At 41.6% G+C, this 15,936-nt stretch overlaps 1 protein-coding gene across 11 annotated transcripts in view; it reads left to right on the forward strand.

Annotated features, from left to right (window-relative positions):
• LIMCH1 (LIM and calponin homology domains 1) overlaps positions 1-15,936 on the forward strand; it is a 352,547-nt gene that overhangs the window by 326,503 nt on the left and 10,108 nt on the right. For 3 of the 11 annotated variants that reach the window (XM_070372327.1, XM_070372328.1, XM_070372329.1), the window contains 9 exons: positions 1,500-1,574; positions 2,268-2,308; positions 4,962-5,045; positions 6,730-6,822; positions 7,678-7,782; positions 9,234-9,361; positions 10,544-10,662; positions 11,135-11,258; positions 15,176-15,284. In XM_070372327.1, coding sequence (XP_070228428.1) covers positions 1,500-1,574; positions 2,268-2,308; positions 4,962-5,045; positions 6,730-6,822; positions 7,678-7,782; positions 9,234-9,361; positions 10,544-10,662; positions 11,135-11,258; positions 15,176-15,284 — 878 coding nt within the window. The remainder of the gene's footprint in view (positions 1-1,499; positions 1,575-2,267; positions 2,309-4,961; positions 5,046-6,729; positions 6,823-7,677; positions 7,783-9,233; positions 9,362-10,543; positions 10,663-11,134; positions 11,259-15,175; positions 15,285-15,936) is intronic. The other 8 variants (XM_070372326.1, XM_070372333.1, XM_070372334.1 and 5 more) reach the window with 5 other exon arrangements.

The following is a 15,936-nucleotide window of genomic DNA, read 5'->3' on the forward strand; positions in this document are numbered from 1 at the left end:
AAACCTCAGGCTTGAAGTATGTGTTTCAGTTGCGCACCAAGGACATCACTGGTAGATGTACAAGTAACGTGATACTTGTTTGGTAAGTTCTTTCTTCGTATCTTTCAAGAAGCAAAAGGCCTCTAATCAATGTATTCTTAAAAGACATGATTTGTCTTTAATTTGGGGGCAAGTATAGGGCTCTGCCCAGATATAAAAAGTCAGTGCACATTTAAGTGACTAGTCAGAGGCTGCACATCAAGTCCAGAGGAGCCTGTCGGGTTGGGATCAGGAATCTGGGAGCCACACCTGATATTCTGTCCCCAGGACGATGATGTCACCACCATCACCACTCAGTCCTCTGTCTCTGGGCTGATCAGATGGGCTACCACAGATCTACTGGAGGCCCTAGTGGCGCTCCACAGATTTCCCTCCAACATACACAGTGCATAAATAGTCTTTAAATACTCCAAAAACATTCATAAAATGCATTTAAAGATGACAATTTCCTTTTCTCAACTGTCTCCCAACAGTAGAAAAATAGCTCAAATGGATGTTTCAGGGAAATATGTGCACATTTTAAAAACTGATGTCTTTATTTGCATCGAGAATGATGACAGATGAGCCCAGCACAAACGTTCAGGATGCAAATGCTTGCCTTGAGCTTCTGTCTGTTTGCTGCTACCCCATTAGAGATACACACATATACATCGTTTTGCTGCACGCATATGTGACTGCCACCACAGACTTCCACAGTAACCTTTATAAAGTGTGTAAAAATAATTGAACTCATCTCTCCTGTCTTTTATACTTTTTTCTAGTGCTCTCCAAAAGCAATGTCAGCTCTGCATTTTGCCCTTGCATAGCACATTCTCCCTCCATATTGAGATTCAGCACCTTAAATGTCACCTTTAAGTATGAGCCCCTAAAATCCAAACCAGAACCAAAGACAATAGCATAAACTTGCCCATCTATGGACTTTTGTCCACATCTTTGGGTTTTGTGTCTGTTTTATTGTGATACATAGATTCTTAAATACAGGTACTTACAAAGTACATCTATAACAGGGGTCCCCAACTGGGACTGGGCTGCACAGCAGGAAGTGAACAGCGGGCGAACAGGTGAAGCTTCACGTGTTTCCAGCTGCTCCCCACCGCCCGCGTTACTGCCTGAGCTCTGCCTCCTGTCAGATCAGCAGCAGTATTAGATTCTCATAGAAGCACAAACCCTACTGTGAACTGCCCATGCGGGGGACCTAGGTTGTGCACTCCTTATGAGAATCATCCTGAACCCACCCCCACCCCGCCCAGTCTGTGGAGGAATTGTCTCCCATAGCATCCGTCCTTGATGCCCAAAAGGTTGGGGTCTGCAGATACATAAAGATGTGTTAGATTCTTTCACCCTCAGTCCTTGTGTTGACAACAGCCAGACCTGTGTTAGTACTTGGGAGCGCGGTTCTATGCAAGTCTCACCCCTGTTTTCACGGTTTTCTGTTTGTTCTGTTCTGCCATCTCATCTAGAGTCGCCTGGCACTGCCAGCATTCCGCTGAGAGTTCAGAACTCTTGGCGACGTTCCCAGTTTTTCTCCCAGTCAGGTAAAAGGCGTACTGGGGAGCTCTGTTTCTTCTGTGCAAAAATCCGTGTTGTGGGCAACCAGTGCTATCGGGTACTTTTCTTCACTTCTGACTCCAGAGGGGGCGTGGGAATCTTGTTTCGGGCACACAGTTAAGCGGAGTTAATTCTTTGGTATCAGCACCAGTTAATACTAACATTAGGAGGAAAATTCATGGAATTTTGATTTTGAAAATCCAAAGAAATGATATTTACCTCTTTCTTTATGGTCCTCTTTTTTTTTTAATAAAAATTAGAAGCACTTAGCAGGAACTGGTCATGGTTCTCTTATTAACTGTGTCACCCTCTCTACCTCCTGATGACATCTGGCCCCTCTGCGCGCTCCTTCTCCACGTCAGATGGGGGGGTTGTCAGTCAAGCCAGAGTGCGAGGTGCATTAAAAGCAGCACTCCAAGGAACAGATTCTGCTTCCTGTAGTCTAGTGCCTGGTGCTCATTGATGTGATCAATCTTTTATACTGGTCGTGACGTCTCTTGGTGATGGGTACAAGCTGCTTCAGAGGCCTGCTTTATTATGATTATCTAGTGCTCTTGGCTTACCAAAGAAAAGTTGGCTTGAAGCTGACATAGGACCCACACTTGACTGAAGAGGATCAAAGGAGAAAGACAATTAGAAGCCACTCACCTTGTGATCTTTTTCCCTTTCTTTCTGTACAGTGGATTCTCCAAGTAGTGAGAAGTCACCTGTAACTACACCTGTAAGTAACTCCTGTTAAGAAATAAGATCATGCATTTAGTGGATTTGAATTTATAAGGTATTTAATTCACTTAGGATTCAACCCAAAATGGGCTCCAAACTTTTGATTCGAGAAGAATACATGTAAGTCGTGTATAATGCTGTCAGTTGACTCATGAAGAAAGACATGGATTTGTAAAAAGTAATAAAATATGTAACTTCTGTAGGCATTCAAAAATCATTTTTAAATTTTTTAATTAAAAAAAATTATTTTTCCAAAATTTTTTTTCTCAGTGGGACGGTACATTAACACAGTGTGCTACTGGCATATAGGGCCCAGCCTGGACCATGTCTGGGTGACCCAAGCTGTCTGAGTTATACTCCTCACAGTCAGTATCTTGAATAATATTAACTGTACATTTAGTTTTCAATTTTTTATGTTGATGAAATAAAAAAAAGCATTTGCTAATTAAAATGTCAAGACACATGACATTGTAAAAATTCCCTGCTCCCAAATTATGCCTGAACACTCTCTGTAGACCTGACCCTTCTCTGAGCTGAGTGCTTCTGGTGCTGGGCCTGTCGCCCTTACTCACTCTCTGAAATTCCCATCGGATCTGGAGCCTTCCTCCATGGGTCAACGGTGGCATTTCTTGAGCTACCCAGGTGTCACCACACAGTCATTGGTGTACCTTTGATTACAGACTTGCTAACCCTATGACCCTGAAGGTGCTGTATATCTTTTCTGAAACTTGTCTTCCTGGGTCACACAATGAGGTAGTAATACTTTCCTTCCAGGGTGTTATGAGCTTCATTTGAAAAAATTACACACAAACCTCTAGCATAGTGCCTGATACATGAACGAATCCTTCCCAATGGCTGATCCAAGAGGCCCACCGTGGCCAAAATTGATTCTTCTCTGTGGGTAAATTGTCTCACCTTAGGAATTCCTAAGTGCCTGTGCAGGATGGAGAAGGGTCGCCTCACCCAGTATCACATAATTCACTGATTTCCATTTTCATGACACAGGAACAACACTGTCAAATTGTTCTTGTCCCCCCGTGGGGAGGGGTGGAAAGAAAGGGTGTCCTAAAGAGACACACTCTTATTTCTAAGGTATAGAAAATAGAATAAGAACGAGACAAGTTACTGATCTATATAAGTGAATTCCCTGAAAATGCTGACCTAAATTTGATGTTCTTTTGACTTTTTGTGGCCATCCCTACCATTTGCAGGATCCACAAGCATGAGTATCGGTTGAGGCCCACATTTCACATGTCTAAGTACATTAAAGCTATGAATTTTTATAATGTTAAAAACCAAGCCATCCTCATGGCCTGGCTCACATTCTCAGCCTGAAGATGCTTCATGACCAGACCAGCCACTGTGCTCCTGGGTGGTAACCTGATCGACTGGGGGCAGAGGATGGCAGGTGGGCTGACCCAGGTATCTTGGGCAGTCATTAGGCCCCTTGAAACCTTGGATGAGATTGATTCTGTCCTGCTCCACAGGCAGCCGCAGCAGGTGGAGTCTGCTTGCCACCCACCAGCCCAGACTCTTTCCCCTCCTCCCTACTCCCTCACCCTCACCCTGCTCCTTCTCAGGATTCTGAGACAGTGCTATGGGGCTCCCAAAACCACCCCATCAGAACATAGGGGAGTGAAGAAGCAGTTACTGGGGAGACTTCTTTTCCTCAGCACCTATTCTGGGTGACAAGGGAGGCCAACCTTAAATACAGCAGTCATCCACTTTGGCTGACTTTAGGGACCAGTTCTGATTTTTCTTCCCCCTTGGACTCTCGATCTCATTCATCTTCCATGGCCCAGTGCCCGCCTTGGTTTATGCATCCTGCTCCCATTATTTCCATTCACTCACTTGATTCCCCAAATCACACTCACACACACCAAAAAAAAAACCTATTTAAAAGACCAAAACAAACTCAAACAGGGGCTCTGTATCAATCTAGAGGGGTGAGATGCGGCAGGAGATGGGGAGGGAGGTTCAAAAGGGAGGGGATATATGTATACCTATGGCTGATTCATGTTGAGGTTTGCAGAAAACAACAAAATTCTGTAAAGCAATTATCCTTCATTAAAAAAATAAAATAACATAGGGGGAAAAAAAGACCACCAAAAAAAAAGTCTTTTTGTTTGAACGGGCAGTTCTGCTGAGATAAGCACGCCTATTTGCTTGAACCCAGGATCAATATACAGAATGAGTATCTTATGCTCAGGAGCGTGAATACATTTAAGAAATCACTGATAAGAGAAACGAAGCAAAAGCCTTCCCATGCCAGTGGCTAATTACTTTGTGTTTTCGTTAGCTCCAAAAAGGTTCACAGAATCATACCAGCATTCTGGAAGTAAACCAAAGACGGGCTAAGGCTAAAAAGTGGTTTCTGGGGAACTTCCCTGGCAGTCCAGTAGTTAAGACTGCATGCTCCCAGTGCAGAGGGTATGAGTTCAATCCCTAGTCAAGGAACTAAGATCCTGCATGCCAAGTGGCAAAGCCAAAAAAAAAAAGTAGGTTCTGCCAACAAAGAGTACCTTTAGAAATGGGAAGACTTCTGCTTCTGCATGTCCATCTGAGTATCAGACTGGGAGCTAATTGTGTCCCTTGTCCCAGCCTGGCCTTGAGGATGTGGCTGAATTTTGATCATGGTTTTATTTTCTAAGCAGTTTAAGTTCTGGGCGTGGGACCCAGAAGAGGAGCGCAGACGACAGGAAAAATGGCAACAGGAGCAGGAGCGTTTGCTCCAGGTAGGTTTGCTGCTTTTTTCCCTTCTTTTAGGGATGCTCTCTTAATTTCTGTTGTGTTAAATAGTTGTTTAGCACAGGAGATGCATGGACTCAGCTTCTTCTCAGAAGTCGTTGAGTCTAAGTTCATCCGTTTTGTGTCCATGAGACAAAATGCCCGATGTCTAATTCCTCCCACCGAAGGTTACACTGATGAACATAAGGGGAAAAAAAGATTCACTCAGAAAAAAATTCAGGTATTGATTAAGGGCCCACCGACCCATTCATCATCTCCTTAGCTGCCAGTCAAATTCCAGTCCAGCTAAGGGTGGGAAAAAATCAGAAAGCTATTTGATGTCATACATGTGAAATAAAATTTGACCTGGGTCTTATATATTAAGTAGAAGTACTTGCTCCATCTTTGAGCAAATGCTCCTAATTTTCAATTCTAGAAAAAATTCACTGCTGAGTGAGGGAGACATCATCAACTCATCCTCTTGGTGAAGGAGACATGACATCAACTCCTAGAACCAATAAACCTAAGAATCTTTGCTTGTTTTTCAGCTTTTATAAAGTTTGAAGGTCTGTTTCCTCTATTCTGAAGCTCCCTGGAGTCTCTCTCTAGAACTTTACAATATTAGGTTTTGATAAAATTTTGACCTGAATTAAAAGCCTGCCGTGGGTTGACCAGCAGTGGTTTTTGCCAGAGCATGAATACAAACGTTAGTTTCCAGGCAATTCCGTTAAGTTCTTTCGCTCCTAAGGTAATGACAGAACAAGTAATACCTGGAGGAATTCTCGGGGCCTTCCCTCAGAAGACAAAAGCACGGACTTTGTCAGCCTCCAAGAGAGTGCGGACAGTAATCAGCCTACAGTATTTGACTGTGTGGGGGACGATGTGCTCCAGGAGTCCTTTGTCTCTGTCACGCCAGGGATGCCCTTCCCAAGGCATCCGGGGCGTCAGTTCTCATCTCGAGCGTTCGTCTTCATTTCCGTGTATTCATTTCTTCTAGTCAAGCGTCAGGGACTCCGGTCACATTTTTAAAGCTCTCCAAAATTCAGAGTATTTTGCTTTGTTCTCCAGGAGAGGTGACTAGTGTCACATTGTTTCATATTTTTCAAAACAATAATAGCAGTTCTGATATGGACACCTTCTAATGGGCTGTTTAAAAGCTACTCTTAATTCAGGAGGACTTAAAGCCAGGAAGACTCCATTTTGGTAGAATGGCCACTCAACTAATTATCATCTCATCCACTTTGGACCTTTCTCTGTATTGTAAACCTGTGAGATTTTTAAAAAATCTTTTCTTAAACTCTCCCAGCAGCAACATATTTCTATTAGCGGAATGGCAAAACTTATCTCTGAAGGGCCCAGTAACAGCAAACTATTGGTTTAGCCTAACCCTTAAAACGCAAGTTAAGAAGATTTTAGTCTTTTTATAAGCAAATGTCTACTCATATATCCGAGGAACAATTCTATGAAATACCCACAGCAGTAAAGATTGTTCTCCTTTGGATTTTTATGTCCTTAACATGGTGAAGTACCACAAAATAGTATTCCTCTTTGGGTGCATGAATGGGTTAGATTCAGAACATTACAACAAGAAGGGAGTTTTGCAACACATTGTACATGATGGTTTATTGGGGGAAGGTCCCAGTGCTGTGTGCACTGGTCAATTCAGAACAATCTATGGAAATTCCGTAACAGGAGAGATACCAGAAGGAGCAGGACAAGCTGAAAGAAGAGTGGGAAAAGGCCCAAAAGGAGGTGGAAGAAGAAGAACGCAGATACTATGAGGAGGTAGGAAATTCCCTGGTAGGAATTTAACCCTGAAGCCTTAATTCCTCAAAATCTCTCAGAACTTTGTGTGTCCATTCTGCCTGGGGTGTGGGGCTATCTTTGATTCTCTTTACTCACAGTGGAGCCCCATCAACCTTTTAAAAGAGTCCTGTAGACTGTGAAAGACCACTGCTCTCCCAGATTTAGTTTGTGGTGAGGGTATGTTGAGTCATGGTCAAGGGAAGGAATAGAAGTATATCTCTTGTTTAGTCATAGAGGTCAGATTTTTTATTTGTCTTACAAGGCATGAAAGTATCAATTTGTTTATTTGTGTGTTTGTTAGGGAATTATTTGTGTGTTTGGTAGTAGAGAATTAATACTAATTTTGCAAGGATAATTTTGATATCAAAGCTAAGTGAATCCTTACTACTGCATTCACCATAATACTAAAGAGATTTGGAAGGGAGGAGAATTTGGTTTTGTTTGTTTCATTTTTGTTGATGAACAAGCCAGACCATATTCAAGAATTTGAAGCTATGCTTTATGTATATTATCCAAAATTTATGATTAATATTCTTGTGAATTTTATCTTCAACAATAATTTTTATGCATAATCCTCCCCCATAGCATTTCTAATTAGGCTTCTTGAATCATATGAACTCATTATCTTGCAAAGACTGTTTTTCTAAATTAAATGCTAATTTCTTAATCGTTCCCCATAGAGAATGCTATCTGATTTTAAAATACCTTTTTTTATGCACTGCTTGTTTGCACGTAATTCTGATGTGTTCCCCAAGATCCTTTAATGACACTTTTCTCTTGACAAATACTGTTTTTCCTTTTTCTCCCTTTCATTAATTCCTGTCCTTCCCCTAGGAGCGGAAAATAATTGAGGACACTGTGGTTCCATTTACTGTTTCTTCAAGCTCTGCAGACCAGCTCTCTACATCTTCCTCTGTGACAGAAGGCAGTGGGACGGTGGTAAGACCATAGATTAAAAGCAATTCATGAAATAAGTAAACCAAAATAAAAATATAAGACCACAAGGCCAAGTTTCCCACCAGTTTATATACAGGACTGCTATAGAATCATGTCAGCTACCACATGGCCATTGTACCCCATGGTACCATCACCGCCATGGCTAAACCCTAGAGTCGATCCCTAAGAAGCAGCAAACACATTACTGAGGCCAGCTCTGCCCACACAGGCTGGCAACCAAAGCCCCTGCACTGGTTGGCACGACCCTGGTTAGCGATGCCATGTGCTGGAATGTCTTTCTCACTGCCCATCATTCATTCACTCAGCAGACATGTTTCTGCCAGACCATTCATCTCTTTGCCCTGGATGATGCCAACAAAGCCAACAATATGCTCACACCAGGCTCCACAAAAGTTGCTTCTAAATAGCTCTTGAAATTCCACATGAGATATATATGTGTCTTCAAGGGCTGGAGAGAGTCCAGAAAGGCTAGTCTACCTCTATATCCCCTAAATAAGGTCATGGAGGTAGTGGGCAAATGTCATAGCAAGACCTGGCTTGTCCATAATCTGCACTTGATGTTTTTGGTGACATAAATAACAGAATACACTCATTTTGCAATGAACATAATACCAGTTGGGTATATGTCATATTTGTTGTTTCTGTAGTCAATTAAGGTATGCTGCAACACACTATTTTTTTTAATTGTCCAATTTTAACTTAATACAGATTATACAAAAGAAAGTCACTACATTTGATATTGCCTAGTTACTCACCAAGCTCAGAATATTGCTTATCTTTGCTGTTGTATACAAAGATCATCACAAAAGCCAAATCTTTCATATCTCTTTCATGCTGCTGCTTAGTCGCTTCAGTCATGTCCGACTCTGTGCGACCCCATAGATGGCAGCCCACCAGGCTCCCCGGTCCCTGGGATTCTCCAGGCTTTCATATATTGCAATAATTATGAAACACTGTATAGTCTTTAAAATAAGTTGTTTATAATCGTAATCAAAGGAATTCTACACTGTCCAACAACTAACGTTTCAATATGCGCCAGCCATTTACACATACCGAACTTTGAATTTTTTATTTAAACTTTTGAAATTTAAACACTTTTAAAATTTAAAATTAAAAATTTTTGTATAGTTTTTAAGGTTATACTCCATAATCTACATTTTAAAATAATCCATGGGCACTTGAAGCCACTTGTCCCTAAATGAGCAGTCCTATGATCTTGTTTTATTTTGGAAGATAGATTTTCTAACCAAATCCCTTTTGTGATAACTTTTAAGAGAGATCCAGATTACATGTTCATTTCAAATTATTGGAACTACTCTTTAAATTATAGACAAAGTGATTGAAAAAAGTTTCAACTATTCCATGGCCAGACATGAGTGTTGTCCAGTATGTTTAAAAATTACATTCAAGATTATCCTTGATTTCCCCATTAGAATAAGATGGACTTGGAAAACTGTTGTGAAGAAGAACAAGAGGCAAGACAGAAGAGACCACTCCAGGAGGATAACAGTGACTCACTGCTGAAGACTAGGGAAGGTGATCCACTGGAGGAGAAGGGCAGGTATGAGCCGGTCCAGGGTGTTCATCCATGTGTGTGCAGCGGGGCTGTGCCCCTTCACTCCATCACTAATGCAAACCATATTCAGCTTTGAAATTATCTTCCAATAATACATTACCCATATATTATTGCTTGAACACATTCTAATAGCTCTGAAGTCAGTGTCCTTATGCTACTGATTAAAAATAGTCTAGTTTTTAAATAGGTAAAACCTTCTTTAAACAAGGAAGAGACTGTGTAGATCACCCAGGAGGCTGGCTCTGCTACCAGCAAGTTCTTTATGATACAAATGTTTGCTCCTGGGGCTCCAACATATCAGATAGATATTGACAAGTGTGCATGCGTGTGTGTGCATACACACTTGGGTACACGCTCATAGCATCCCTAGAGGGACCTAAAGAAACAACAGGTTATCTAAGTATTATTTTCAAATACTGACCAATTTGAAAGGTTGTTTGGGAGCTGAACTCTTCTGGTGGGACTTGCTCTGAGAATTCTTCTGGGTTTATCAGCTAGAAGACTCCCTGAATTGTAGGATATTGGAGTTTGGGGCTCATGTCTAGAGCCTGCAGAGCCCTTGAAACAGCATAGCTGTTTCCAGTTAAAATTATTTACAGAGAGTTTCCAGTTTTGAAATCCACAAGTCAAGAATATTTGAGGGATGCTGGTAAACATTTTATGTGAATTATTGCTATTTCTCCAGACAGTCCCTGTTGTCACCAGAAACTTTAAAAAGGTCTCCTCCATCTCTCCTTTCTTTGCCATTGTTGTTATTTTTTTTAGTCACTAAGTCATGTCCAACTTGCTCCTAAAAGACCAGTGAATTACCATAGGCTGCCAAAGCCCCATATGGCCTCAATGCTTTCTACAGTAAGGCCTCTCTTGTGGAAATCTGGGAGAGTATACTTAGCTCTTTCATTCCTCAAAGTTATTAGAATGAAGAGTTTTGTGGACAAGGAGGTAGAGAGAATGTCAGAAATGATGATTTGTTAAATTGGTGGATAATGAAAATGCAAAGCATTTTACAGTATTCTAAATCCATTTTAAATCTAGTTTAAAATAAAAAGAATATTTAGTTATCCCCATTCTTTTCATTTTGTAATTGGTACTTCCTTGTCCTGAGGGATAAGATCAGTCATTTCAGTTGCTTTTATCCCTGTTGTGAAATATATTTGTTTATTTTAGCAGCCTAACTCAAGAGGTCTTGACTCATTCTGAGAACCCGGCATCAGAAGGAATCTACCACCAGCTGGATACAGAAGCTGGGGCCCCACAGTGTGGGGTAAACCCACAGCTAGCTCAGGGTAAGAATGGAGAAGGCCAGCTCCCATGTTTCACTGGGCGTCCCAGGTGGCACTAGTGATAAAGATCTTGCCTACCAATGCAGGAGACTTAAGAAATGCGTGTTTGATCCCTGGGTGGGAAATAACCCCTAGAGAAGGGCATGGCAACCCACTCCAGTATTCTTGCCTGGAGAATCCCATGGACAGAGGAGACTGGCAGGCTAGAATCCATGGGGTTGCAAAGAGTCAAACAACTGAAGCGACTTAGCAAGCACACATGCATGTTTCAGTTATCGTAAGACCCCTTCCCCACCCCATCGTCCAGACAGATATGGCCTCTGCTGGCTGCTATGCTAAACAGCACAGTGAATAAACTCCCACCACTGTGTACCAGGAAGTTCCATGAGATCACTGTGAGACTTTTGCAGGCGTTAGTACTTTAAAGAAAGGTGATTACTAAGCACTAACTGTTATGTTCTTTCTTTGGCCTCAGATCCATCCCAGAATCAGCAGGTATCAAACCCACCAATGCACATTTTAGAAGATGTGAAGCCAAAAACCCTTCCATTGGACAAAAGCATTAACCATCAGATTGAGTCTCCGAGTGAAAGGCGGAAGTGAGTAACCAAATAAGATTATTGTGGAATTTCTTTTCTTTTTTTTAATTTTATTTTTTTTATTGAAGTTTAAATTACAGTGTCATGTTAGTTTCAAGTGTACAGCAAAGGGATTTAATTATATGGAATTTCTTGTTTTTTAAACTGATTAAGAAGGGGGAAAAAATGAAAAAGTGTGAGATGGCAGGTGGTTTGCAGCATTTTTGTGCTTTCTCTCCATTCACTGCTATTGTCGAGGTAACAAATACTTATGAAGTTTGGGATGATCTTCCTGGCAAGTAAATATTTACTCTGAATTTAGCAACTTAAAAGAGACAAAGTAATGTTTTTCACTGACAAATCCAAACATTGAAAAGAATTTTCTGGCATGTTGTATTACCAATTTATTTAAGCAAGTTTAATTGTCTCAGAGCCTATGGAGAAATGTTCTTTCAAGGAAAAAAATCTTTTCCTCTTCTTACCATTCTCTTTCCTTAAATATCTACCCCAGGCTTTAGTCTAATTTTGTAACAATTATATTTTTTACACTAAAAATAGTTCTGATCATTTTTGAAGCATGTCAATGAAACAGGCACTGTGTTGAAGGGTTTGCATATATCTCTCTCCTCTTCTTTTCATATATTAACTCACTGAACTCACCCAATTACATGATTGAGTTATTGTTCCCATTTTACAGATAAGGAAACTGGGGCTCAGGGAAATTAAATAACTTACCCAAAGTACTTGTCTGAATGAGTAGAGGTAAAGGGATTCAAAGTGAACCCACAATTTCACTATGTCATATTTGACCTACGGTTTCCTTGTAATCAGTTTTAAAAAGATAATATACATTATGCTTTAACTAATCATTCTACCAGGAGCCAGACCACCTGGATTCAAACTTTTGACTCTGTCACTTTGCCTGCATAAAACTTTGGGCAAGATACCTAATCTTTCTCTGCCCTAGTTTGCTCATGTATAAAATGGGAATAATAGAAGCGCCTGCCTCACAGGGCCCTGTGCCCAGAAGATGGTAAGTACTGCACATTGTCGGCAGTGATGTTGATAACGGTCGTGTCGGTGATAATGATGATGATAACTTGTCTTATAAGTTCATCTTTTTATCTGATTTTTCTTGTTAACACTTTTTTCTCAACACAGGTTTAAACCATTTCCCCCTTTTCTGTCTATCTAATTTCATTTCTCTGTGTCTAGATGACATATGCAGCAATAATAGAAGGTAAAATCACGTAGAAGGAGTCATTATTGTTATTGATTATTGTGGTGATTTTCAACCTTTTTTCAAGGCAATGGTTCTTATACTTTAGGATATTCCATGAAAAACTGATATTTTGAAGAAGACAAGCTCTGTCTAGGGAGGGAGTCAGAGAGGGGGGAGGTCAGGGGCTCAAGAAGTTATTCTGAGAGTAGTTACAAAACAGATGGCCTCACGGCCTATTGACGTCTTTGCTGGCATTTCTCTTTTCCTTGTTCTTTTCTGTGTCCTATTCCTTTCTTTACAAGTGAAATTAACTTTTGAAAGCGAAAGCCCAGAACGAACGGCTTGATCACAGGCAGGGCTCACGTGTAACCAGCCGCACCTGTGAAACCTTTGAGGGAGCTTCTGGCTGGGAACCATTCTGCCTTGGAGATGCCCGTGACATAGTGGTTATTGGTTGTTTTGAACATCACCCCTAATCACGTGGACCTGTAATGAATTTCTGAATACTGGTGGAAGCCGCCTCACTGAAAAATATTTCCTTTAAGCACTGCTCTTTATTTCTGGGCTCTCTTGAAGAGCTTTTCCCTATAGCCCCACTTATCTCTCCCTTCCATCCCATTCATAGTTTTTATATCTAACTCAGCGTGCAACTTTAACTAGCAAAGAACCTGGCAAAAATAAAGAGTAGAAAACTGTTTTGTCTTTTCCGTTCAACAGTGCCAGCCTGGTTTTGATATGATACAGCCAGTGTCTGAACAAACCTGCTAGATGGAATTTTTTTTTTGCTCTTTATTAAAAAATTACCGCTAGGATGTGCTATTGGAGAAGGCAATGGCACCCCACTCCAGTACTCTTGGCTGGAAAATCCCATGGACGGAGGAGCCTGGTGGGCTGCAGTCCATGGGGTCGCTAGGAGTCGGACACAACTGAGCGACTTCACTTTGACTTTTCACTTTCATGCATTGGAGGAGGAAATGGCAACCCACTCCAGTGTTCTTGCCTGGAGAATCCCAGGGACGGGGGAGCCTGGTGAGCTGCCATCTATGGGGTCACACAGAGTGGGACACGACTGAAGTGACTTAGCAGCAGCAGCAGCAGGATGTGCTATGGTCTTTTATTTGGTTGTCAAGGAAGAGGGCTTTTTTTTTTTTTTTTCCTCCTTCTAAAATGTCTTTTCTCGTGGGACTGGGCTTCTGTTTACTTATAATGTTTGGCTCTTTCCCATGTTGCAGGAAAAGCCCTCGAGAGAACTTCCAGGCTGGGCGCTTGTCCCCCTGCTCCCCCACCCCTCCTGGCCAGTCACCAAACAGGTACAAGAGGTCAGCAAGCCTTTCTGAGGCTGCTCTGTTTTGACTGGAGCCTGCTGGGCACCGTCACCACCGAATTAGTGCTTGCCGGGGGACCATGGGGATTTGTCCACCCATGTCTCTTCCTGCACACACACAGAGGCAGGCCAGAGGAACACACCCCACCCACCTGAAGGTTTTATCAGCCCTCGATAAGAGAGCCAAGTGTGTGACGTGGGCACGACTGTGGCCATCAGCTTTAATTACATTGTGTGGAACCTGCAATCTAATAAGAAAACCCACCAGACAATTGCCAGCCTTCTAAGTCGGCGCCTTTCCCCACAATGAGGCTCGGTCCTTCTAGGCGGAATCCGCTGCTGGCTCTTACAGTGGTCCAGGCAGGCGCTGAGAAGCGAAACTTCATCTTCCCTCTTACTTCACTCAAGCTCTCTAATAATTGCTTCAGGACATTAATTGGGCCCCATGATATTCCTAAAAGCTGCCTGAGCTCCCATTCCCTGGAGAAACAAATTACTAAGTACTGCAAGGTTTTCTTTGATTCATAAATTTCATTTAACTACGGGATAAGAGGGAAATCCTAGTAAATAGAGTTTTGTGAAGGGCAACTCTTCCTTTCTTTCTCTTGTCTTCCTTTCTGTTTCTTCTGTCCCTGTGTATACTGTTAGCTTCCAAATGATACTGCGTATTTTAAAGTTTCTTACGTAATTCCGAGAGTTTTCCTCACAGTCAGCATCATTGCAATCTGACCTTAGTTGCTGGAAAACTGACTTAGGGCCCAGCCATCCTGTCTAAGCCAATGCAATGGAAACCCGATGTGAGTTCTTCACACCAGATCACAGAACTTGGTGTCAGGGCAGAGATTGGATCCCGTATATGCCTGGTACCTGTTGGACTGGATCACGATTTCCTCTTTACTTCTAAGCAACAAAAAAAATTTTTAATAAATAAAAAGAAATGCTCCAGTGGGCCAATGAACCAATTACAGAAAAACTTCACGCAACTAAAACCTTAGTAAAACTAAACTTGATTGTCTTTGAGGATTTAAGAAAATATATGATAAATACACTGAATCATTTCAAGGCATTTGATCACCATGGCTGAACAGAATACAACACAAACTTTTTATAACAAATAATTCATGCATACAGAGTTCAGTGTCACAGTAGAGGCTTACTGTATGTAATCTCTCAATTATTACCATCTTATAGCTAATGCTTAATTCCTGCTCATTGTCATTTCAGTATTTGTCATTTTATTCATGATATCAATGTTTTACAAACCCATGTTTTCATTTTTTTTTTTTTGCATGAGGCTCCATATTCGTGAGGCTCCATATTCCATTTCATCTTTGCATGAGGCTCCGGATTCTAAACAGCACATTTTATTATGCCATATATTTTGCAACCTAGGTCTATAAGTGGGAAGAAGCTGTGCTCTTCGTGTGGGCTTCCACTGGGTAAAGGCGCTGCGATGATCATTGAGACCCTCAATCTCTATTTTCACATCCAGTGCTTTAAGGTATGTATTCATCACTCTTCTCCCTGAGTACAGTCTCGTCGTGTGTTTTGGCCTCATCCTGTGCTTAGTAAGTACCTCCTGGAAATCCTAACAGCCTTTGTGTGTGAGGCCCCCCGTCTCTACGTTGTACAGAAATGGGCATGGAGTCCATCTTTGAGGATAAAATTCTTCTATCACGCATCCCTCTGGGATGTCAGGTTTGAGGAAGCAAGACATATTTGTGCCACGTGTCTTTGTAAAACTGTTTTTTTTTGTTGTTGTTGCTAAAGAGTGTATACTCTAACAGGAAGCTAAGAAAGCCACCCAGGAGGACAGTGATACTTCTGAATCTTTAAAGGATTTAGAATGTAACATCTTTGCTTCTTCTTAGACTCTTGTGACCCAAGTCAGAGGTTTTTGGTCTTTGACCTGATGGGAGATTTCCCTCAATTAAGTGGTTACAGCTAGTTGCTAAGTTGTAGATCTCCACATGAGTGTTCTGCGATCACAGATGGAATATTACTCCCTCCAAGAGCTGCCCTGCTCAGCACACTGAGTCAGGCTGCCTTTGTTACAGGTCCTTAGAGAAACATTCACGCTCCTTATTGCTCACTATCGAACTGTTTAATTATCATCTCCTCTCATAAACTACACGCTCCATAAGGGCAGGAAC

This window comes from Bos mutus, chromosome 6 (genome assembly GCF_027580195.1).
Source record: "Bos mutus isolate GX-2022 chromosome 6, NWIPB_WYAK_1.1, whole genome shotgun sequence".
Taxonomy (NCBI): Eukaryota; Metazoa; Chordata; class Mammalia; order Artiodactyla; family Bovidae; genus Bos; species Bos mutus.